At 37.8% G+C, this 26,634-nt stretch overlaps 1 protein-coding gene across 6 annotated transcripts in view; it reads left to right on the forward strand.

Moving 5' to 3' along the window:
• The window catches only part of Dh44-r1 (Diuretic hormone 44 receptor 1), a 124,133-nt gene that overhangs the window by 78,173 nt on the left and 19,326 nt on the right, over positions 1–26,634 (forward strand). For all 6 annotated transcript variants that reach the window (XR_012991074.1, XM_076304365.1, XM_076304367.1 and 3 more), the window contains exons 4-5: positions 11,550–11,739; positions 24,316–24,409. Coding sequence is in view for 5 of the 6 variants with exons in the window: in XM_076304365.1 (XP_076160480.1) it covers positions 11,550–11,739; positions 24,316–24,409 (284 nt within the window). In the remaining variant the exon portion in view is untranslated. The remainder of the gene's footprint in view (positions 1–11,549; positions 11,740–24,315; positions 24,410–26,634) is intronic.

Genomic DNA, 26,634 nt, shown 5'->3' on the forward strand with positions numbered 1-26,634 from the left:
TTCTTTGGGGTACACACTTTCGCGCCGATCTCTCGCCAAGTGGGAAGTTCTTTTTAAGTTCTCTCGTAGGTTTACGTCTCTCTAAGGGTACGAGCGATTATTCACAGGGGGTGATGCAAGATAATCAAGCGTAGGAGTGCGTGAGAACGAAATGAAACGTATGTGGTTTGGAAAAAGCGAAGAGTGTTTGGAAAAAACGAGCAATTTAGATGAGCAAACGCTACCGGATGTCTAAAATGAGAGAAACTGAGGATGAAAGGGAATTAATGCGTGTGAGAATATAAATTGAGAGAAAAGAGTATTTAAAGCAGTCATCAATCATTATTGGAAAATTGTCGAAGCGTGTCGTGTCGTAAAGAAAGAATAACGTAGTCAGCGTAGTTATTAATTGTGCGTTTTGTTAATGTTTTGTTCCTACTACTACCTCGTTCGATACGCGTACATCCTAGAAGTTTATTCAGCCTTATTTTATAACCACAATCGTTATATAAATGAATTCCTACGGTATGATAAATACGTCCGTTATTTGCGGCTCGAAAACGCGTCGAGATCGCGAAAATTCTCGCTGGCGTCGCGACGCTTCCTTTGGTTGGATTTCGAGCAACGAATTCCAGTTGGTCGAACGGAGCAACGAGTATCGATGCACCGCGATAAAAGTCGAACGCACTACGCTGGATTCCCAACCGTTCGCGGATCGTTTCCGGTGAAGTACGATAATAGCCACTGCAATCCGGTTACCGTGCTGGATAGACGTGGAATGTTTTTTTTTTTTTTTTTTTTTTTGTTTTTGCAGAAGACAATTTTTTGCGTTCACAGTCCGCGAGCGTTGATTTTCTACGGATTACGTGCAAATGCGAAAACAGTGTCACGGAATTTATCAAGTTTGCGTTACTTAGGTGTACGAATAATAATTTGTGTATGGGAAGTTCTTTTTTAAGTTCACTCGTGGAGAAGAATTCGTTTCGGATCGGTTTACAGTGGAAATTATTTTTATCCACGGGTTGCAGAATTTTTTCTTTCGTGTTAATAAGTTCTGTTATGGTCAACTTTGCAGAATTTTTTCTCTCATGTTGATAAATTTTATTGTAGTTAATCTTTGTAGAGTTTTCTCTTTCGTGTTAATAAATTTTATTATACTTAATCTTTGTAGAATGTTTTCTCTCGTGTTGATAAATTTTATTGGTGGTTAATCTTTGCAGAATTTTTTCTCTCATGATAATAAATTTTATTACAGTTAATCTTTGTAGAATTTTCTCTTTCGTGTTAGTAAGTTCTGTTATGGTTAACTTTGCAGAATTTTTTCTCTCACGTTGATAAATTTTATTGGTGGTTAATCTTTGCAGAATTTATTCCCTCGTGTTGATAAATTTTATTATACTTAACCTTTGTAGAATTTTTTCCCTCGTGTTAATAAGTTCTATCATGGTTAATCTTTCCAAAGTTTTTCTTTCGTCCTGTTGAAAAGTTTTCTTACCGTTACACTTTGGTCACTTACGAAAGTCACGTACAGTGAGTTCTGTTCCATTTATGATTGGTTTTATCACATTGTTAAGACCCTAGAGATTTCCACTATGTGCAAACGGTCTGAGAATCTTTCACCCAATTTCCTCCAGGTTGCAAGAATGATTCACAAGGGAGGATCTAATAAGCCTCGAACCAAGGCACCAGAAACATCTCTAAATATCTCCAAAATGCTATTGTTAGGAGATTCAGTAATAACGGATCCCTTGGTAATGGCTTTCAGTCAGTCCCATGAACTAATAATCCGACACTCCTCGTATTTCAATAGCACTCTTAGTATCTTACACTCCGCGTTAGTTCACCCCCATTTAGAATATTGCCCTCCCATCTGGAATCCATATCACCGGAACCACATTGCTTCACTTGGGGTGTATTCGGTATAAATTTTCACGCCTCATCTTGTACAAATTAGGTGGACAGATTTTGTCATTGGATGTCTACCATCCAATTTTGACCCTCCCTCGATATGTTCACCCTCGAGCCATGTCTTGTCACCCCAGACACGATACTCGTCTCCAAAATTTTTCAAAGATCCGTCCACTGCCCCCAAAGGTCCTTGAAATTGTTCAATTCGATGCTCGAGGTCATAGAGAATCGTTCCAATTAAATGGTATCGATTGTAACAAGTTCTGTTATGGTCAATCTTTGTAGATTTTTTTTTTTCGTGTTAACAAGTTCCATTATGGTTAATCTTTGCAGAAATTTTTCTCTCGTGTTAAGAAGTTCTATTATAGTCAATCTTTGCAGAATTTTTCTCTCGTGTTAGTAACCTCTATTATGGTCAATCTTTGCAGAATTTTTCTCTCGTGTTAGTAACCTCTATTATGGTTAATTTTTGCAGAATTTTTCTCTCGTGTTAGTAACCTCTATTATGGTTAATCTTTGTAGAATTTTCTCTCGTGTTAGTAACCTCTATTATGGTTAATCTTTGTAGAATTTTCTCTCGTGTTAGTAACCTCTATTATGGTTAATCTTTGTAGAATTTTCTCTCGTGTTAGTAACCTCTATTATGGTTAATCTTTGTAGAATTTTCTCTCCCGTTAACAAGCTCCATTATGGTTAATCTTTGCAGAAATTTTTCTCTCGTGTTAAGAAGTTCTATTATAGTCAATCTTTGCAGAATTTTTCTCTCGTGTTAGTAACCTCTATTATAGTCAATCTTTGCAGAATTTTTCTCTCGTGTTAGTAACCTCTATTATGGTTAATTTTTGCAGAATTTTTCTCTCGTGTTAGTAACCTCTATTATGGTTAATCTTTGTAGAATTTTCTCTCGTGTTAGTAACCTCTATTATGGTTAATCTTTGTAGAATTTTCTCTCGTGTTAGTAACCTCTATTATGGTTAATCTTTGTAGAATTTTCTCTCGTGTTAGTAACCTCTATTATGGTTAATCTTTGTAGAATTTTCTCTCCCGTTAACAAGCTCCATTATGGTTAATCTTTGCAGAAATTTTTCTCTCGTGTTAAGAAGTTCTATTATAGTCAATCTTTGCAGAATTTTTCTCTCGTGTTAGTAACCTCTATTATAGTCAATCTTTGCAGAATTTTTCTCTCGTGTTAGTAACCTCTATTATGGTTAATTTTTGCAGAATTTTTCTCTCGTGTTAGTAACCTCTATTATGGTTAATCTTTGTAGAATTTTCTCTCGTGTTAGTAACCTCTATTATGGTTAATCTTTGTAGAATTTTCTCTCGTGTTAGTAACCTCTATTATGGTTAATCTTTGTAGAATTTTCTCTCGTGTTAGTAACCTCTATTATGGTTAATCTTTGTAGAATTTTCTCTCCCGTTAACAAGCTCCATTATGGTTAACCTTTGCAGAATTTTTTCTCTCGTGTCAATAAGTTCTATTATATAATAGTTAATCTTTCCAGAATTTTTCTCTCGTGTTACTAACTTCTATTATAGTTAATCTTTATAGAATTTTCTCTCCTGTTAACAAGTTCCATTATGGTAAATCTTTGCAGAATTTTTTATACGTACGTACACAAAAGATCTTTGCACGATCGTAATTTATTTATGTAATATTTTTATTACACAGTAGAGGTGTATTTATAAAACGAGTAGGTGAAATATGCCAGTAATTGTGCAAAAGAGACAAAACACAAGTGTTCTTACCTAACCTCAAAAACATACAGTATACATAGCAAGTGTAGTAACTTCACCGTAGACACTTGTCTGTAAATACTCTTCTCTCGTCGTTGTGAACCAAAGGAATCGATAATAAACTTAGGTTAAGTTACCGACCTAACCTCAAAGTCGTTTAACATACACAGACAAGTACGGTGGCTTTACCGTGGACGCTCGTTTGTAAATATTCTTTTCTTCTCGTTGTTGGGAAGCAAAAAATATTAAATAATAATAATAATAAATTCGATCGTTTTCTGCATTCTCGAGGGACGAAAGTTTAGCCTAGAAAGCGGGTAAAGGTCGGATCAACAACTCGTTATCTTCCACTTTGATCGCGCTTACATCTGTACGATCGAATGATTAATAGACGATCCTGTAACCGACTTAACTCGCTTCTAAGGACTTAACGTAGTTCAAGCTCGTGAATCTTGGTATTCAGCGGGAACGTTCAAAAGGATGTCTGTCATCGATAACGCGACGAGATTTCCCAAATTGGACCGAATTTTCGCGAAACTTTGATATTAACTTTGCGAAAGCACCGCAACAGAAGTGGAATAGTTTCCGAAACGCTATTGCTGTTTGCGCATACGGAAGCTGGATTTAAATGTCGATCGTAAAATCGATTCGTACCTTTGATACGGTAACCTTTATCTCGGAACCGTGCAAAGAAAATTCATCCTGCGTGGAACGAATTTTCTGGCAATCTTCAATAAGAGAAGGATACATTTGCTTCCCTCGGCAGCAGTGGTTGTCAACCTCGAAAGAATAATTATTACAAAATTCCACTCTACTCGTATGTAATTTACGATTAATGATATTTTAAGTTTCCTATTGATCTTAAATTTTCGCGTTATTATTATCGAATTTTCATATTTTCTCAGAGAGTTGGGTAATCTTAAAATTGATCATTTATCGAATTAAATTCTCCATTGATACGAAAAATGCCTTCAGTGATAAGTAAAAATAATCAATTGGTCATTTATCGTATTAAATTCTTCATTGATATGAAAAATGCCTTCAGTGATAAATAAAAATAATCGATGATAATGCGAACAAATTTTTCCCTTATGTATATCCAGAGGAATGTATCACAAAGTCTTTTATTTACAAAAGTAATCAAAGTTGAAGTCATCTATCGTATCAAATTCTTCGTTAACACGAAAAATGCCTTCAGTGATAAGTAAAAATAATCAATTGATAATTTATCGTATTAAATTCTTCTTTAACACGAAAAATGCCTTCAGTGATAAGTAAAAATAATCAATTGATAATTTATCGTATTAAATTCTTCTTTAACACGAAAAATGCCTTCAGTGATAAGTAAAAATAATCAATTGATAATTTATCGTATTAAATTCTTCTTTAACACGAAAAATGCCTTCAGTGATAAGTAAAAATAATCAATTGATAATTTTTCTCGTATTAAATTCTTCTTTAACACGAAAAATGCCTTCAATGATAAGTAAAAATAATCGAAGATAAAACGAACAAATTTTTCCCTTCTGTATATCCAGAGGAATGTATCACAAAGTCTTTTATTTATAAAAATAATCAAAGTTGAAGTCCGGCTAATAAAATGGAGGAAGTTTTTTAACACCGAGGAACATCGAGTTAAAATTTCGATAAAAGAAAGGAAGCATACATATACGTACGATATACATATATGTATAAAAGCAACGGTGGCATAATTCATCGTGTATAATATTCTTCCCGAGTGGAAACCCAAAATACATTATACCACGCGAGTTTATCACGGAAGATACAGCGTTATGGAAATATATTCCGTTCACGGTGACACGTCGCATAGTTGGAATTAATTTTGTATACGCCGTGCTGTGTTCTCTTTTTTCTTTTTTTCTCTCTCTTTTTTTTTTCGATTTTCTTTTCGATTTTCACGACCCTTTTTAAACGAAACGCAATATTCTCTTTTCGTACGATTTCATACACCACGGTGAAGAATTCAATAACCATCCATCCTGTACGCGATCAATTTAAACCTAAATATTCGCATATTCAAATTCCTCGGTACTTTCTTCCTCTCTTCGCGTCGTGCGTTCGAATACAAGTTTCTTGTCAACGCGTGCCTTTGAGCACACCGACCATCTTTGTTAGCTAAGATTGTACGTTGTTGTTGTTCAAGTCGCGGAACACACGCCTACACTGCACGAATATCGATCGAGGCTTTCAGAGGAGCTTAAATCAGAGTTATTCCGCATTATAGAGAATTACGGATTATAAATGGTGCATTGCTCCGGGGGTGAATTATCTTTCGGTTATTAATGTTTCTATTTGGACATAATTCAATGCGAAACAATTTTCAATATATTGATAGTGATCCACGTACTTGTATTTGTCACGCGAAATGGCTAAATGTAAATTGAAACGTGTTCGTTTCTGTGACTGTTCAAAGGGAAACGAGAAATGCACAATCTTGTGTGTTTGTACGATTTATAATTATTCAACGAACTTGTGATAAAATACGATTGAAGGTAAGAGAAAAGTGGAAGAAAATATTGAAAGCTGTAATGGTGTTCGTTCTTTCTTTATTGTAAAAGTAACAGAGTGACGAATGCATAATTCAAGAGTGTGCATCGATAAATATTGACCAGAAACGTAGTTTACAATTGTTGCTCAATTTGAGTAAAGATCGAACGTTTATACGTGCACACACACTCGTGGTACATTCATTAATCAATTACAACAATAATCTGAAGATGATCAATTACTGGTCAACTCTACGTCACGGGCAAACATTTATTATTCAAAGCACTATGTCCAATGAGATACTCTATGTATATTTTTCGATATAAATATAAATAATGGTTTGCTGTTTCGCGGAGCTAAGATCGTTAAAACTTTTTGCGACTATTTTTTTTTCCAGTTGGACAGATTTCGCGATGTAAGAGGAACCGTGTTGCATGGTGAAGTGAAAGCGTTCATTAAGAACGAGGCATTAATTATCTTGGCTAACGAAGAAGATAGTTGAATATTGTTGGAGGAGAAAATATCGGGGGATCGAGATCTCAACGCGAACGTTTCGTTCGGGAAGCATTGTTAACGATAACAACAGGATCGATTCTAAAAGAAAACAGAAAACATTCACTCGAATGATTTCGAATTCGATGCATTTTTAATGAAATTGTTGCGATGAATCGATAACAGGTAAAAGTATGATTTTTCGGGGTACATTTAAATATTGAGAATTATTTAAGCATTAAAATCGGTGTGCCAATTACGTGGAATATCGTATCCAATTATGTTCGTTTTTAAGCAAAATTTTCATTAGCACGATACAGAGGGCTATAGAAACGAAAACTCTGGTGAATTTAATATAGAAATACTCAAACTCGTTTCCATAATTACGCGTATTGAAAGACGGAAGTATTCGAACGCTCGCAATCAAAATCTGTAACGAGCAAACCACGAAAGTTAAATTGAAGATAAATTGAATTTTCCAAAATACCGTTGTAGTTTCAATAATACGTAACTACCAGGACCTCGTCGATTTCGAAGAAACTACAAATTTCGTAAATAATACCTACCGGTAAATATATTATAATATTTATTATAACAATGCGAATAAATAATATTTATTGTAATATTATTCACCTGGTAATTTGAATTTGAAATTCAGTCATTTAAAATTGAAATTAAAAAGACTGAAATTGTTCGAAGTGTATTCAAAAATTTGAACGCTTAAAATTGGGGATAAAATTGTAACTGAAAACTATGTTCTAATAAATTCTTAAATTATCATAACTTGAATTCGTGACTTCGCCAATATGATTAAAACAATAATTTCTCATCACATCTGCAACGATACACAAATGTCTGTCGCTCGTATATTTCTTAAACATTTTTATCGCGATACTTTTAACACTGTACATCGATGCATAATACTATTTGCACCTCGTACGCGGGATTACGAAGAATTACCATTTTTCTATTGTTACTTCTAGTTTCGATGGAACAACGATCATTTTCAACGTTGTTGCGCGGAACTTTTTCTCCTTTCTTGAATCCAACGATTCGAAGTTTCCACGAGCATGGAAAAGTTACTTCCGCGACTTTAGTCATTTCGTTGCTCTATAATCAGCGTTTCAATTACGAGCGAACGAACAATGGGCGCCGGTGCTCGCGAGAAAAAAGAACGACAAACAACGAACGGCGGCAACAAAAATGCTTGTGCATCCCGTTTATCGAGAAACGGAGCGAAATAATTCGATCGTCTTAACGTGGCATCGTGTCGACGTTAACGACAAGCGACGCCATTATCGTGCCATTCCATTCAAAACAAATAGAACATTTCGCGCGACCCCAAGATGGCTTACCATCTACGTACAATATCACAATAACCTTTTATTTCCTCTCGTCAACGATATTTTTCTTACCCTTAGCATTGCACAGATTATTTTCACAGTCTTCAGTTCGTTTCCTCTGAAAACAGAATATATACACGTGTAACGAATAACGCTCAAAGACTTGAAACTGCAAATTGTAAAAGTGCAAGCAAACTGCAAACTGCAACCTTCTGGGGTGCAACACTCCGTTACTGGAATAATTTCTACAGCATACTCCTTTTTTATTTACGTAAACTCGTTTACTTTGGAACGAATATGAAAAATTGTATATAATATTTGAAATTCAATTCTTTGTTGTCTTAATGTTAATTCTTTAGTGTCGATTTTTTATAGATGTTTCGTCTATAAAGTAAATGTGAATTTACAGTCTTGAGTTCGTTTCTTCTGAAAACAGAATATATACACGTGTAACGAATAACGTTCAAAGACTTGAAACTGCAAATTGTAAAAGTGCAAGCAAACTGCATACTGCAACCTTCTGGGGTGCAACACCCCGTTACTGGAATAATTTCTACAGCATACTCCTTTTTTATCTGCGTAAACTCGTTTACTTTGGAACGAATATGAAAAATTGTATATAATATTTGAAATTGAATTCTTTGTTGTCTTAATGTTAATTCTTCAGTGTCGATTTTTTATAGATGTTTCGTCTATAAAGTAAATGTGAATTTACAGTCTTGAGTTCGTTTCTTCTGAAAACAGAATATATACACGTGTAACGAATAACGTTCAAAGACTTGAAACTGCAAATTGTAAAAGTGCAAGCAAAGTGCATACTGCAACCTTCTGGAGTGCAACACCCCGTTACTGGAATAATTTGTACAGCATACTCCTTTTTTATTTGCGTAAACTCGTTTACTTTGGAACAAATATGAAAAATTGTATATAATATTTGAAATTCAATTCTTTATTGTCTTAATGTTAATTTTTGTGTAATGTAAATGTGAATCATGGACAATTTTTATTGTCATTTTTCTTTAGGGAAGGAAATTGCAGTGAAATTTAAAAAATAACAAAAATTGTCTTTCTAGAAACACATGTCTCTTCTAAAATAGTCACACAATTTTCTCACAGTGTATTACAGAATTACTTCACTATTGGGAAGCGAGAATAAGTAGATTAATAGCAAAAGAAAAATTGTAATAAATATGTAGGAAGATTCAACGATAAAAGGAAGGTATTCTGGTAATTTTATTGGTCGGACTTCGGTCGTTTTATCTTCCCTCGATGTCGAAATTTCGCGTACCCACTAGAAAAGGTAAAGCTTGACGAGAAAACGTGACTCGAACGCTGCCAATTCTTTCGAAGTGGTGTTTTTCGATGTTACGAACTAATTCGTCGGAATTCCACTCGATTATCGTTCATTGTCCCCGTGACACTTGTAATCTCCAATTTTCACCGATAAATGGAAAGCTTCTACGCGATTCTCTCGTCCCTTTCGAGTTTCGCTCGTGCTCGTATGTATCACAGGGGGAACGATCGAGTGACCCGAGTGAAAAATACGCGCAGCCGTGCGTGCAGCGCGAATTTCGAAAAAAAAAAAAGAAAAAATATCTTATCACCGTCGATCGAGAATGACGTTCAAACGGCACTTCGTTGATTGCATTACTCGGAGATGCATCGAAAACGACGCAAATGCAACAGCGAGCGATTTCGGTGTCGTCCGGTTAACAATATCAACGATTCTTTCAACAACTCGTTCAACAAGCGTAAAAAACATCGAGCGACGTGCGTCGCCGCGTCGTTCGAAAATTCAATTTGAAAATTAATTTTAATCGCTCCGAGCGTTCTGTTGCATTATAATGGAACGTATGAAAAGAATGACGCCACTCGTACGTAACAATTCGATTAAAATGTATTTAAAATCTACACCGGAGAACGAAACCGGTCTAAGTCGATCGATTGAATATTCCTCGACGTTGTTTCGAAATGAAACCGACTAGACAAAAATTTGTTTCTGTCGACAAAAAAAAAAAAAGAAAGTTCTCTGTAGATATTCCGATAAATCCACTTCGACCACCGAATAGATATATTTTCCCAGAATTCCCAGTCGAAAGTTTTATTGGCTCGCGACCACTTCCGCAAACTTGAAAAATATGGTTTTGAAAAAAAAAAACGGCTTGAAAGTTTCCAATCGTAATTTCACCTCGACGTGTGATCTTCTTCGTATTCTCGTTACTTTGTACTGTTTCGTACATATCACGGATTAAAATACTCCCGAGGTATTTTTAAGAGAGTAATTACCCAGTTAGAATTTTGTAAATTGCGAATTACATTTCCCTACTCCCCGTTGGATTGTAAAATGAATTCTATTCCATCGTTCGAGGAGAAACCGATTTAAGTGGTCTCGGTTTGCTTCGATCGGACAACTGGCGATTAATTCGCAGAGCAGATTTCAGAATCGGCTGGAAGAAAATGATTTATTGAACGATCTCGAAGGTGTTTCCTTTCGAGGTATTGGCATAATTCCTCATTAATCATGCATTCGCGTGTCGAAGGTCTGATGTAAATTAAGAATCTCGTTTATATGCGACGACAGCCTCGTGAACGACCTTTCTTTAGTCTTAACGATTACCGAGGCACTTTTCTTGACGGTCTGAATAATGCAACACCGGCCGACATCTATCACAGTTTCTGCAAATATCGTCGTTCCAACGGGAAGATCATCGTCGAAAAGTCCACGATCTCAGCCGGCTGGTGACGATGAGACTTCTGACATTTCTATTTATACGTTACACACGAAGGAATATTGATTGAGAACGAATGAACCGCTGAGCTCGTCGCCATTAAACACGGTGAATGAAAACATGTCAGAAATTGTACTTATATACATATATATATGGTTCCTTCTTCTCGGAGAAGAATTTTCTTTAAATTTTTCACGCGACATCGATCGATTTTAAATCCGTCGTCGCGTAAGTGAAGAAATAACATAACAAAATATACGACTCACGAAACGTTAATATAGAACGCGACGGATTTTTTGACATTTTGCAGGAAACGATTCGTCCATCTTTTTTACAAATTTAAATATTTAGAAATTTTTATATTTTTCATCGTATTTCCTCCCCTCGAGAGCATCACCAACGTATTGCTGAGATCCTCCCGATGAAAATGAGTCCACACACGACACGGTTCGGATCATTTTCAATCTCAAAATTTTCGAAGCGTTTTTCAAAAATTTCTAATCGCGCGTAACCAAAAGTTGTCCGATTGGGGTCGTGTTTGGACTCGTTTTTATCGGGAGAATCTCGACGATTCATTGGTAACGTTCAAAAGAAAATAAAACGAATTTGATTTTCTTTGAAGAGATCGCTTCCAAAGGTTTTCCATATTTTCCATCGTATTTCAAGGCTACTCGCCGTACGACCGATCCCATCGTTACGCATTAACCAAAACCATATCGCGTATTCCGTGTAACGTTCCCGGTGGTTGTCCCGGCGGTAATAATAATGTCATTATAAATCCCGCGAGACTCGACGGAGAAAAATCACGGATTAGACCATGAATACTAATGTTGGATGAACTTTGTCCTTTCAGAAAACGCGAGCCGCTGGTGCAAACCCGATGGAAACTGGAGCAACTATACCAACTATAGTCTCTGCAGCGACGTCCGACAGCCGGCGATCGAGGGTGGAACGGAAGTCATCTCGACGACGATCTATTTCGTCGGGTACAGCCTCTCTCTGTTCACTCTCATCGTTGCAGTCTCGATATTCCTTTATTGCAAGTAAGAAATATTCGAACAGCTAATTTTGCGAGAAACGAAGAGAAAGATAAGATCGTCAAAAAATTCTCACGATATTAAATAAATTTCCAAACGAATCAATACTCGATGTAAAACACACCTCGAGGGTCTTAACCCTTTGAACTCGAGAGGAGTAGTACACTGACTCAATGTACTATTTTCAATTTGGAAAAACTTTGTGGTTTGGAATTCCAATTGGAATTGAAATATTACGTTCTTGCAGAGTGTAAACGCACATATGCAAAGTATATAAAAAAAAAGTTCCATTCCAGATGAATTTTTACTTGAAGGATTTTCTAGAGGCGTTGGTTTCTGGTAGCAATGAAGCCTCGAGTGCAAAGGGTTAACCCTTTGGACTCGTGAGGAGATCCTCGATCACCACCTAATTCAGTGTAGTATTTTCGATTTGGGAAATCTTGGTGGTTTGGAATTCCAATTGGAATTGAAATATTACGTTTTTGGAAAGTGTAAACGCACGTATGCAAAGTATATAAAAAAAAAAGTTCCATTACAGATGAATTTTACGACTTGAAGGATTTTCTCAAGGCGTCGGTTTCTGGTAGCAATGAAGCCTCGAGTGCAAAGAGTTAAAATCGAATTTACATCGGTACTTATTCTGCAGAGAATGACGACTGAGTCAGAGATCTCCATTAGAGAATTGAATCGTTCTTAGTGTACATTTCAGGACTAATTCTAAGAGCGAGCACACTCCTAATTAAATCTTCTTTCTTTGCTCGTTCGTAACTTCGACTTAGATCGATAAAGGTAAGGTTATTTCTTGGTGATATTTTACGCAAATATAACTTCCACGAAGATAAATACGACGCTGCTGGATGTTCGCTCGCGAATCTCAGTACGTATCGTCCGGAATAATTAATTCGATTCTAAAATATTAACTACCATTGTTTCCAATCGCGAGCAGGTAATTAACGATGTCTAGTAAATCGGAGCGACTTCCTTTCGTCGAGAATAATTAATCGATGTATTATAATATAAAGCGTGACATCGCGCAGGGCCTCGATCGCTGTCGTGCTTATTATACTAAAATCCTGCGTTAAATCGGAGCCACGTGAAAATTCCACGATCCGTCGCGTGTCTTTGTCGTTGATTTTTCTCGCGGTGAAAAATATTCCCTGGTTCGAGAGAAATGATTGCAATTGTAAGAATGAAAGTTAAAAAATCGAACGAAGTACGCCGGGAATTAGACACGAGACACGTGAGTCGTTCTAAGTCGTGAAATGACACCAAATAGTGAAAACTTTTGTCTCTTGCTTCGTTAACGACGAGTATGTTGTAGAAATTTCACGGGAAGTGAATCCAGAAGAGACAAAAATTCATCCGTAAATATTTTCTCAAACTACAAACTACACACGCCGGAAATTAAGCACGAAACGCGTGAGTCGTTCTAAGTCGTGAAATGACACCAAATAGTGGAAACTTTTGTCTCTTGCTTCGTTAACGACGAGTATATTGTAGAAATTTCACGTGAAGTGAACGCAAAAGAGACAAAACTTCGTCCGTAAATATTTTCTCAAACTACACACTGTCTAATAAGCTCCGAACGAGCATTATGACGTTCATGAACGCATTTTTATCGAACATCGGAGATGTGACATCCGTACGAATTAAACGAGTTAGATTTTCCGTTCGTCGTGAGTCTCGTTCGACGATGCACAAATTCTCATTTTTACTCTGGGACAAAAGAAATCAGTGGATTCGTTTCGTGGAATTTTCGTCCGGATAAAAATGTTGCTCGCGTATGTAACTCGGAGATGTGTAACCGCACCGTCCCTCGCGATGTTATTAATAATTTATAATCAATTACGCGATGTCGATAATTTATTCCCGGCGTTCGTGAATTTCTCTCCGGTCGCAACGATCGGAAATTATTCCCTAGACATTTTGCATTTGCGATGTCCATCCAGCTCGGGACGTTCGATTGCAGGGACGTTCCGCGACTACGATTCGTCCAGAAATCGATAGGAAATGTTCATCATAATCGAATTAACCTCCGTGCATACGCAACCGAGCATCAACTGCATACTCAAAGACACGCGATGCAAATTTTCCCATTGCGCGTTAACGAGGAAGAAAACGACATTTCACGTGACTCGGGGACCGATCATTTATTAACCAGGTAGATTCAGGGACGTTGCATTTCCACGCGGAAATGGATGTTCGTTTGTAAACCGGATCACGATCGTATTCTTCCTGAGAGGACGCGGACCGTAGATCGGTAGATCCAGTGTGGACATTTGTATTCGAATTGACGAACAGACGAAAAAACAAACCGAATATTAACCACGTGGAAATATTAATCGCTTACGATGGTCACGGAGTCGTCTTTCATCGTAGGATACTCGGGACATCGGTTAGTTAGCCATAAGCCAGTCACTCAAAGCGTGCAAAGAGAGAAACTATCGCTATTTGTGGATTGATCGTGTACAATAAGAAGATAATTAATCCCAACGTGTATTTTCGTCGATTATCATAGATGCCCACTTTCCGACACGCCCCCTCCACCTTTTCGGGCACGCCCCTTTTGGACACACCCCCTCTTGGACACGCCCCCTTTTTCGGACGCGCCACCTTTCATATTCGGGGATCGAAATGGAGGAATTATACTCGATGTACCAATACAAGAAAACCACTTGTTACTTTCCCCATTCCTCGCGCTTAGAAATACGTTTATTTTTCTATCTACGTTGCTCACAAGTGTTCAATAAAGAACTTCAGATAGCCGAACATTTCATCGTCCAATCTCATTCCCAACGCCACTACTCTTTCACACACACCCATTCCTGCACAAACGCTTGCTCTTTCAAAACACGCCCCCTTTCGGCCACGCCCCTCCCACTTTGGTCACGCCACATCCCCATTTGACCACGCCTCCCCCCCCCCCATCTGGCTACGCCTGCGGGTCACGTGACCGCACCTGACCTCACGTGACCACACCTGACCCCTCGTGACCCCTCGTGACCTCTAGTGACCTCATCTGATCTCCGGTGACTTCCAGCGATTTCACGTGACATTCACTGACCTCGCCTCGATATTTTGTTAATCGTGTATCGATTTTTTGTTCCTCTACGCGATTCTGGACCCGTGGGAGGTATAGATTGGGACACGCCCCCTTTCGGCCACGTCCCCTCCCCGTTAGGCTACACCCTTCTCTCTTAGCAACGCCCCCAGGGCGACGAGGACTTCTTCAATCGCGGAATTATGAAATAGCCTTCAAACTGGACAAAAGTTATCGAACAAAACGGCACATATTTTATCTAAATTCGAAAATTCCAACTTTCCTAATTTCATAGTCGAAATAAAGAGAAAAAAAGCTCAGAATTTTTTACATCACTTAATATAATTGTCTGCAATCCATACTTGGAGATCTCTGACAAGATATCCATGAGAACAAGAGCGACGAAATGTTTAAACAACACCAACGAGTGGAACTGGGAACGTACTTGTTTGTGGGTTAATTTCTTCGTTATACCTTGTAAATCCGAAAGCAAGGAATTAACACGGAAAGCACGGTGGTCTAGTTTTACGAGTTCCAGTACAGTGGTCGTAAAACACAAGAGTATCGGCAAGTTTCTTGCGAGACGCTCGAGGGATTTGACGTTGTCACAGAAATAAGTTCGGTTTCGAGTTTCCACACCGAGGCAATCTCTTGTTTCTAATAGCCGAGCACAGTCGGAATTGCAACCGGCATCTCAATCTTCATAGTTTATATTGAGTCACAACCGTAGGCCGTAGCCCTAAGACACGCTCCTAAAATAACTCTCTAGCGTAAATAGAACCGATCTTCAAAGCCGCGGTCCGTCTTTCGGCAACAACGAAATTCAATAAACCCCAGCTTCAAAGGTGGAATCTTTAGCACATACTGCAAACACTTTTAAGAGTGCTTGCGCAAGACCACGTCACGGTTTTACCCGAACAGCGAAAACTTGGAAGAACGACCGAAACTCTATATCGTGGAATTTAATCTCTTTCTGAATTCTTGGCCGCCATCTTGGACCATTCTTACGAGCTGGACATTGTACCTTCGCGATGGTATTGTCAATGGCGATTGGAACTTTTTCGGAAACGATATAACAAGGTACAGAATAGACCTAGCGAGTAAGAATATTTCTCAAAAATCAACTGTCCCAAAGACTCGACAAAATTTACCAACTCTTATTGTCAGATTCCCATTTTGTAATATGTATCTAATATTGCAAGTGATGAACCATCGAACAATACTCATAACATTCATATTTCTTTCTTCGACTTGCGACTTAGAATCGGTGAAAGGAAATGGAAGGATTATCGAAATATCCGAATTATCGAATTGTGGGATTATCGGATTATCCGGATGTTTAAACTATGCTTACTGTTTAAACTATGGTCCTACGACGATTGTTAATAATTATGATAAATGAACATCAATATAAGATTCTAGTATAAGAAAGCGTGTCCCTCCTTCGTACAATCTCTACGTGTACAAGTACAAAAAAACGTCGATACATTTCAGTACGCGACAAAAATCGATATCTTTCTCGGTTTCAGCGCGCGAAAAAAATCGATACCTCCCTCGTTTTCAGCGCGCGACAAAGATCTATACCGCCCTTGGTTTCAGCCGAGAAATCTATGAAGACGAACGGTTTCGGTGACTGTTTTTTCCCTTCTGCGATTGTTATTAACATTTATGCATGTTCCTAATATTGATCGAACAATATGCATCGTATTTATGCATTACAAATGATTAAGTAACTTATTGAAATTGATTTTGATCGTGATTCAAAGTAAAAACGTGTTTCTTAAAATTTTAAAGCATGGAAAGTAATGATAGTCTATTTGGTACACTAATTTAACACTCGTTTAATTCTTATAATTTACACAATACGCGCAGGATTTACATTTTTTACTTAAAAGCGACGAAATTCAATTAATCGCTTTTCTAGATAGAAAAATCATCGCGATGGACATTTGTGAGTCGATAATCGATACGTGTAGCCTTGACAGTGTCGATTGGACCTCGATGAAAAAACGAATCGTTTCAGTGAATATTTGTTCTTAAGGATGATTTTTATTAAAATTTCCCCATGCTACGATTATATATGTTACATTCTACATCTAATTTGTGTATTATAAATCATTAATTATCCTGCAAAAATAAACTTTTAATTGAATCATGAATTGAAGCGTACTTACCGATATGTTTTTTTGATGTTTTACAACATGAAAAGAAATAACATTTAATTAATTTCACCGGATCCTTCGTCGACGTGTAGAAGTCGGTATTTCGCTTTACGTTTGCTAAAGTTGATAAATTAATCGTAGCGAAATTATACGTTGCTGAATTATACAGAAAATTTGCAAAGGCTTCGCCACATCGACGTGAATCATCTAGATGGAAATTGAATCTGGAAGGAAAGGAGAAGTTCCAGAGCTCCCGTCGTTCCATATTGAATCAACGAGCCGCAACAGGTAAAAGACCACGTTGCATATGGAAATTATTCCCAGACACCGGGCACGGTTAAAGTTTATCCGAGTTTTCACCAGGGGTCAAAGACTAACGACCAAAGCCAGCATTAATTCCAGAAATACGAAACTAAGCCTGGAAACACGCGAACGTACCCTGCAGGATACACGAACGAAACACCGGGGATATTTTATTAAGTTCATCCGGGATTTGAAACGCACACTTCCGAGGTGAATCCGTGGTTTCCAGGGGGTGTGAATTATTGACACCGCGTGTGCACCTGTGCTGCGAACGAAGTACGAAGTGTCCCGAGGAAACGAAATATCGCGACGTTTCTGGCGTCGATTTTGTATTCCAGTACGGAACGAATTCAATGCGACGTGAATGTTTTACATTCCTCCGCGAGTGACGTTACAGCATTTGTCGTGTAATTGTACCACCGTTTACGATGCTTTTAACAGATCCGGTGCATGAAAAACATTCGGGATATCGAATGGCAAAGCTTTCCAATTCGATCGGGAAAGGAACAATGTTTCGGGAATGTCAATGTTAACGTTCCGATACCCGAACGCGAAAGCTTTCGAAAGTCATCGTAAAGAAAATAACAGAATAAATAATTACCTGCGTACAGAATAAGCAAAATTGTATTATTTCTCGAAATGGAGCATTCATTCGATTTTGTCGAAGGGATAGAAAACAAAGAGATCCAAGATGGAACGAAACAATTGGTGGAATTTAATTGTATTGTATGTGTTTGCTTGGACGTTAAATTGGGATGAGAAATAAATTTAAAAATTGACTTGTAAACGGTACGTTCGGTTCGCTCGGGGAAGTGTTAATATTACTCAACGGTTCCAATTAAATCGATCGATGGAAAACAATGAAGATAATTTTCGAGAGATCGTAACAAGATGTTAAATGCTTCAATTATTACGGCACGTAGAATCAAGATTGGTTCTTGTCGTTTTCTCGCGACTAAACAAATTGAAATGTTCTTCCTCTTGATCGTTAATTTGCGCAAATGGTCGAATTCGGTGTCTCTGGATTTTCGAAACAAGGAATTCGGACAGTTTGAATCCTTTCATTATTGATAACGTTTCGAGTAATTTTGCGAATCGTAGTCGAAACACAAGGGTGGGGTGAATGGACAGAACGCAGCGAGAACAATAGATAGATTTTCGTGCAGTCAATTACAAGCTCTCCGGAGAAACGTTACCTGTAACGAGCTCTGCGAATGAATAGCTCGTGTGTGAATGTGAACGTCGTGAATAAGCGACACGTGACGTATGTAAATAGCTAAGGGCCGAGTACTCGAGAACTGACAGAAGCATACATTTCCAGCTACTTTACCCAACGCGAGTAAGGTTCACTGTTAGAGAAAACTTCACAATTAGTCACGACCACGAAGAATCCCACCACTGGTGACAAAGTTTACTTTTATAAGTGGACTATCTCGTAAACTTCGTACAAACTCAATTCTCGTAATATATTCAATTGTAGAAGAATGTGTGTAATTTGAGAAGCATTTACAGACAAACTAAAAACTTTTACGTTTCTCATTGAATCTTCTCGAGAGTGTTATCAATGAATTGACGAGACCGTCCCGATGAAAATGAGCCCAAACACGACCATATTCGGACTACTTTTTATTTTGTGCTATACTAATTTTTCAAAAACGATCAGTATAACGTATAAATAAAAGTGGTCGAAATACGGCCGTGTTTGGGCTCATTTTCATCGGGAGAATCTCACCAATCTGTTTCTGATACATTCACGAAGATACAATATAAGAAATATTTTTCCTCTTCGACGTCCACGGAGACGTCGCTTCGAAGTTCGACGATCCATAATACGAGACTCGTTGTTGCACTCTCACGTGTCTCGTTCTCTTGAACGAATTCACGACCAGCCCCGATTATTAGCGAACATTCCATTCTCAATTATTCGTAGATAGTCAAGCATTACAGTATTAGTTTCTAGCTTACGAACAACAGCACAAAGGAAGCTTAACGGTCGTTATTCTGTTGCCTAGATCGATTTTGTCTACGTATTGTTATTGACCCCTTTGTTCGGAACGGAATTGTAGTTTAAAATAAATATACACGATCATTGGATTTCCGCTTATCCCCGTGAGGCAATTTCCTCGAATAATAAATAAACGCCGCGTCTCGTAAATTCTTGTCGAAAAAATTATCACGCATTGTGAGGAGAAAATCCATCGCCTCGTTTCTCTTGCCGGCTTTGCTCGGAACTGGGAATCCTGTAACAGTGAAACACGACTGCTGGGACAAGGAAATTTTTGAATAATGGAATACTCAATTTTCCAACAATTGAATTTCATTTCGTACTCCTTGAAACAGAGCACCCCGCTTTTATTCATCACGGAAGAAAAAACCAATCGTCGAGATTCGAAATGTTATGGGAGCAGGTAACACGGTAGTATTTTAATGTGCATTTCGCAGAGCTTGCAGAGCTTTTAAAGTGTCGAGACACCGTCGTCGAATCTAATATTTTGGAACGGTATACTTCAGCCACGTGTGAACAAAATTTAGTTTATTTTCGTTAATTTAATTCGTTCGTTGCGAAATATTTAATTTTACTATTCGAATTCTAATGTTTATTCAACAAATGAGTACAAGGTTTATCTTTCCATACGTTACGCGTAACTTTTATCTTGGTGGAAGTTTTACTTGGTTTCGTTTTACATTGGCTCGAAGTACAGCAATAAAAGTGACAACTTCCTCCAGTACGAAGAGAAAGAAAGAACAGACTCGACTTGAGAGGAACGTAGCTCTAAGCGTAAGTAGAATGTGGACAGCGTCGATTCATTTTGCCTGGCTGAAGGCTGACCATAACGTCTGACCATATACGCTCACTTGGAATTTCTCTTTCCACCGTGGAAATCGATAATCGACAATGACCGTGCATAAATATCAATAATTTGCGACGGTTCTCGATATATATTGGTCACATGAATTATTATCGATAAATATCGACAGCTTGAGTTAATACATTATTAACGAAAATCGATAACCAATAGGATGCAATGTTTCGTGCATAAATATCGAATAATCTGTGATATTTCTTGATAAATATCGACAGCATACGTTATCGATAGCGTTATCATCGGCACCTAATCTTTCGTGAGATCGATATTTTCTGAAATCGAATCTTTCTTAAATCCAATTTTTGTTTTTTTATTTTTCTTTTTCCCTCATATTCATCTATTTCAATGGGTACGCGACGCAGTTTTAAAATTCATACCGAAACAAGAATAGAAATAATTCGAAAAAAAAAAAAAAGCGGAGTAAAAAAACACTGTTTCGCCGAAGAGGAATTTTCGCACCGTTTTGCCCTCAAAACTTGTTTTGCACATTGAACAGCGATACACCTCCCTTATTCTCGTTACAGCCATTGTCTGCTTTGGCAGTCAACAATTAATTGTTACTTTGGCGCGCGGCACCGAAACACTTTTACATTTAAACGTCGTCCGTTTTGTTGCGCGAGATGACGCGCGACGCCATCGACGTTTCATTTGAAATCGGGCGGTATTTTTCGAACTTTTCCATATTTCTGCGATGAAAGGAACACCGGGTCTGAAAATCAATGGAAAAACGGCTTTGATAAAAAATGTAATCAACGAACAACGAACAACGAACAATTACACGAGCCAGTGCGAGCATGCCGCGAAAATTAATTTTCTGCCGCTTTGTGGAACGGTCTGCAACAGATTTTAAGGACGTGCAAACACTTACAATGCAATATTCAACTATGGTTATCTCTCGTTTGGAATACCAGGGAAACGGAGTGCAACATAAATTGTTAAATCCCGCAATGCGCCCGCTAAGGATAAGTACCGTGGACTATTAAATGCATTATACCTCGTTTACCGTTACATTTGCGGCGAAATCGTACATAACGGAAGTTATTGCAAATTTCATTCCCAAACTTTTTTCACGTGTACACATTTTTGATAGAATCGAAGGTAACGAAGATACCGACCCGTATCTTACCACCGTTACGTGGAGTAATGGAGACTCGTAACACTGGAAATGAAACGTGAAATTTTGCACGTTGGGAAACGTTGAAATAATTTTAAGAACAATCGGGACACAGTGTATCTAGAAAGTGAATCGAATGTTTACTCGAATTAAACGTAACCTTGTTACGAATATAAAAGATTTTCTCCCCTAGAAATAAATGAATAGAATTAAATATTCACTCGTCGATGCCTGACAGTATTGTAACATCGTGTCACTGTTAAGAATATTTAATAATAATAGTGAATATTAGATACTAGTAGTTCGGTAATGAAAATTGATACTTATTAATCGATTATTAACGCGAACAGATCAATATCATCTGCAAAATGACAACGCGTGTATGAAGTATTTGTCGCACAGGTAGTCCCAACAATTTCTCAAGCGATAGATCGTTGAATGTCGGTGTAATTAGGTTTCATACTACTGAAATTGCTTTGGTAACTGGTAGGTGCGGGTTACTCGTCGTTTATCTTACTTCACAAGCGACAAATCTAGCTTCCAACTACTTAAAACTTCGAATGTGATATACAGATTTACATTCAACCAGATATCACCAACTTCTGCAGTCTAATCAGACCGCGAAACTTCTGCACGGAATAATTCACCAGTGTCGTTTCTGATTGGAGATTTGAAACCGCAATATTTCTCAAAGTGTACTGGGACGCTTTATTTTTATAATTTACAGAAACGTTATTTTCAATTATAGCGAAAGTGCAATACCATTAGGCCGATATTTTTCAAACCGAAAAATAACCTATAACACTTAATTTTTCAATATATTTTCAATGTCTTTAAAAACCACGACAGAGCATTTATTCTTCATAAAATACAGATACTTGAGCATTTATTCTTCGTAGAATACAGATACTTGTTTTTTTACAGTAGCTGAAACAATACTTATAGCGAAAAATCATAGTAGAAGTTTCTATCACAGTAGATTCTTTTGAAATTCCCGCTAAACTTCCATTCGCGAAATTTCTTGAAACTCATTTCCAAGAAACTCCGCGAATTGAAATTTAGCGGTTTTTCAAACGAAATTTTGCACGATTTTTGGAACCTTGGTATCAGGAGAACATGATAGTCGAGGAAGTGGCACGCTTTCAAGGATTCGTAGAAATGACGTCATTTCCAAGAAATTCTACGAGTTGAAATTTGGCGGGAGATTCAAACGAATTTCCGAACTTTTGCTCAAATTCTTCGCCGATTCTAGAACTTTGGTATCAGGAGAACATGCTAGTCGAGGAGGTGGCACGCTTTCGTGGATTCTTGGAAATGACGTCATTTCCAAGCGAATTGAATTTTGGCGGGAGTTTCAAACGTCGATTTGAGACTTTTGCGTAATTAATGAATGCAACAACTTAAAAAATAGATCCAAGGATAGGAAAAGATGGGTTTTAATTATAATAGACGTAAAATTCTCTCAATATACCTTGTTTATTGATGTAAATATACAATCTTGCGTGCGTTAATAACAAACGTTGTGTACAAATATTTGTGCAACAATACGAATATATAAATGTATCACTCTCGGATTATGTTGAAAATGTTTTCATCGCAGACACTTCGTCGCTGTTTTGCTTTCTGAAGGTTTTATGGGGGGTCAAAGGTTGAATAGGTCCTTGACATAAGCCATGCATCTTGAGCAGCAGACGCTGAACGATGGCTGACGAATTGCAGCCTCGTGGTTATTGGACGTCGGATGATAATGTTTAGGAATCTTGTTTAGGAATGATTTATACGATGAAAGAAAATTCGATTTCGGTGTCTGCTCGAGCTGCAAACGTTGCTTGTAAAAAGACCAGCAATCCTGTACGTACTAGTAACGACATCGCTACACATGCTGTCTTCTCTGGCGCAGCCCCCATGGAAATAAATCACCCCGTAATGTCACGAAACAGAAGAAAAGACAATTTTATTCGTATGTTAAAACGGTTTCCTGAGAAATAAATGCGAAAAAGAATTAACAGAATAGAGATTATTTCAAAATAATGAGAAAATATTATTTATTGTAATCGATATCGGTAAATAGATTATTTAACAAAGAGAAGTTTTAATAGCGGTGAATCATCGCGAGAAAAATTAGCAGAGTCCAGAATATCTCGGAATATAATAAAATATATGATTTTTTGTAGTATATGTTTTTTTAACAGGTTCTTTAACGAAAAGTATATGTAATTCTCCGCTCGAAAAATAAACAAGAATTCACGAACAACACTTTGTGGGAAATTTTCATTGGAAACTGACACGTCGAACGAAACAAGATAGGAAAGAAATGAATGAAAACTTTTCGAAATTTTGGAAATGTTTAATTTTGAGCCCATTCTTTTTACACATTGTTTCTCTCACCATAAACTAAATACTCCAGCTGCACAATGTGCTGGGTGGGTAAAAAAGAGAAATATCGATTCACAATAGAAAATATATTTACGCGCCGACTAATTGGTGCCCATTCGTCAAATTTATTCGAGGGCGGAAATAATGGAAACTCCTCGTTCGATTTTGCATATGCTCGAATATTAACGTTAAGCACTATTAACGTCGGGAAATAAATGTATGCTGCAAATTAATGCGTAGCTTTAATATGTATTAATGAAAGTCTGTATTGAATTATATTGTTGGTAATGTTATTCGAAACAATGTGAAACAATACAGCAGAAAATCTATTGTTTGACTAATTGATGGACACGGTGTTCGGATAATCATTACAAACGATTGCGTATTTATTCGAAGATCACAGGTCGCAGAGTATTCTACTGTAGAAACAAAATAAGAAAAAAAAGAGGCAAATTGTAAATTAATTATACCACTTATCATCGTAATAACCAAAAGCTGCTACTAATATTTAGTTCAAGGGTATTGAAAGTTACGAATTTTTAATTTCGCAACCGTGAGAATAACAAATAACGTGTAATTGATAAGAATGATATTACAGTACAATAACATGTTACTGTAATTATTTCAGTTTTATTTGCTTCGTTTTCTCGTGGAAATTTATAAGCACAATATCGATTAATTGATCTTGACTTTGTTCATCGAATTAAATTTTTGTTACAGAGAGCTGAGGTGCATCAGGAACAACATACACACGAACTTGATGTTCACCTACATACTCGCAGACATGATGTGGATCCTCAACAACGTTATGCAGGTATTACGACATTTAATAAAGTACTTCGTCTTTAAAATTCGCTCACCGTTGAGAATCGAGTGTTTCCAGTCGATATATCGTTTCGCTAAATGTACGATGTGAATCCTTCGTTCTTAAGTGCTAATGAAAAACAAGATTGTACCAGAGTCTGTGCGCGATTATGCAAAGCGAGTCTCAAAAGCTTTTGACCTGAAAAAAAGACTACGAGAACGAAAACACCGCCACTTGTTGCTGGTACGCGAAATTACAATATTTCCTTAAACAGGTCCGAAGAACTTTAAATATTGCATAAATACACGCTGTAACCATACAGATCGCAACAAAGGAAGAATTTAATAACTCGTGGAATTTTTAACAGAAGTAACGTCTAGATATTCTACCCACGAGTGTAAATTTTATTAATTTAACGATTAAAACTATTAAAAAATGTACGATATAATGCGCGAACCTACAATATTATCTTAATGAATACAATACCTATTAATTTGACGATCAAAATTCATTAAAATTCTTAAACTTTTAATTGTAATAAACTAGGTAGATATTCGGAGTTTTAACGTAAAATTAACGTAACATTGGATATTCAATCATGAGGTAATAATAAATAGAAAAAGTTAATGTAGTTTACAATATCGCGTTAAATTGTATCACTTGATAAACGTAAAACAGAAATGAAATTTTCAAAGCCACTTTGCGGTTCTAATTAAACTAGAGTTATTAAAAACGAATCAAATTTAGACCACTCTGTAAATAATATCCCAGAGTTTTCGCGAACTAATTAATTGACCTAATTTAATTCATTGTAGAATAAACTTACTAACCAAGTAATACATTATCGAAAACGTGTAATCACTTTAATACACCTTTAACGACCTCGTACTATTCAATCTTCAAAGTTCTTTAATTTGAAAAGTTCTTTACCTAGGACGAAAACTCTACCCAGAATCGGATTCCAGCTACACTTCCGAAGAAAAAACTGCCCGACAGAAGTCTCGAAAAGACTTACACTTCGAGCAAACCGAGAAAATATTCGTCGGCAACGCGTGTACAGCGATTTGCTGCCATGTACTCCGCTGCTCCCTTGTCTAGACTGCAGCAGGTCCGTAGCTATGCGTAACCAATGGAGGGGTTCGATGGACCATCCATTCGTATATTTCTGTGGCTACCTATCGCCAAACTATGACGTACTTCTTAATCAATTTCAATGAACAGAAATTTTATGAATTTGATATTTGAAATTCGCAGCCAATTAGCTCGGTACTACTCGCGACGAAGAATTGTCGTTCGTCGCGAGTAATACCGATTACCAGGTCTCACCACGTGGAGGTTGCTGCGAGCGGAGACCCGGAGAGAGATAGATGGAATCAAAGTTCCATCGATCTCCCTCGACGCGCAATACAAACGAAGTTACTAAACCAAGCAGATGGAAGGAATCAAAGTTCCTTCGACCTCCTCGTTTAGTTCTGCCGAGCAATTACATTCTGGAAAAATTAGGCAAAATTGGGAAAGACGCGACGCGAACCGTGCAGTTGGTCCTACTAGGTCTATCCCGTATCCCCTCGGTGGGCCCGATTCAAGAGGAAACGAACGACGCCATCCACTCCCCTAGAGGAGTGCCCCGTTTCTCCATCTTTACGACGAGAGGGTCTTATTTCGGAGGCTTTCGCAGGGACCGGCAAAAATGCCTGCTCCTGTGCTCGCAACATGCCCCCTCTGGAAGCGGACACACCGGAGGAGACGGCGATAGACCGTTCGGACCACCTACACGGAGGAACGAGGAAGCGAGCAAAATTAAGCTAAAGATTGGATAATTGCTTGGCAGATCACAGCCTTAAAGCTAACTTATCCTAACTGCAGAGATAAAAGGAATCAATGTTCCATCGATCTCCTCGTTTGATTCTGCCGAGCAATTACATTCTGGAAAAATGAGGCAAAATTGGGAACACGCGACGCGAACCGTGGAGTTGTTCCTACTAGGTCGGTCCCGTTTCCCCTCAGTGGGCCCGATTCTTAAGGAAATGCGCGACGCCGTCCACTCCGCTAGGGGAGTGCCCCGTTTCTCCCAACTCCGCAGCCAGGAGCCACGCAGAGCGTGGACCTGACTCACGGAGGATGACGAAGAGAGGGTCTTATGATGGATCAAGGGCTTCCGCAGGGACCGGTGCGAACACCTGCCCCTGTGTTCGCAGCATGTTCTCTCGCAAAGCGGACGCACCAGAAGAGAC

This window comes from Ptiloglossa arizonensis, chromosome 2 (assembly GCF_051014685.1).
Source record: "Ptiloglossa arizonensis isolate GNS036 chromosome 2, iyPtiAriz1_principal, whole genome shotgun sequence".
Classification (NCBI taxonomy): domain Eukaryota; kingdom Metazoa; phylum Arthropoda; class Insecta; order Hymenoptera; family Colletidae; genus Ptiloglossa; species Ptiloglossa arizonensis.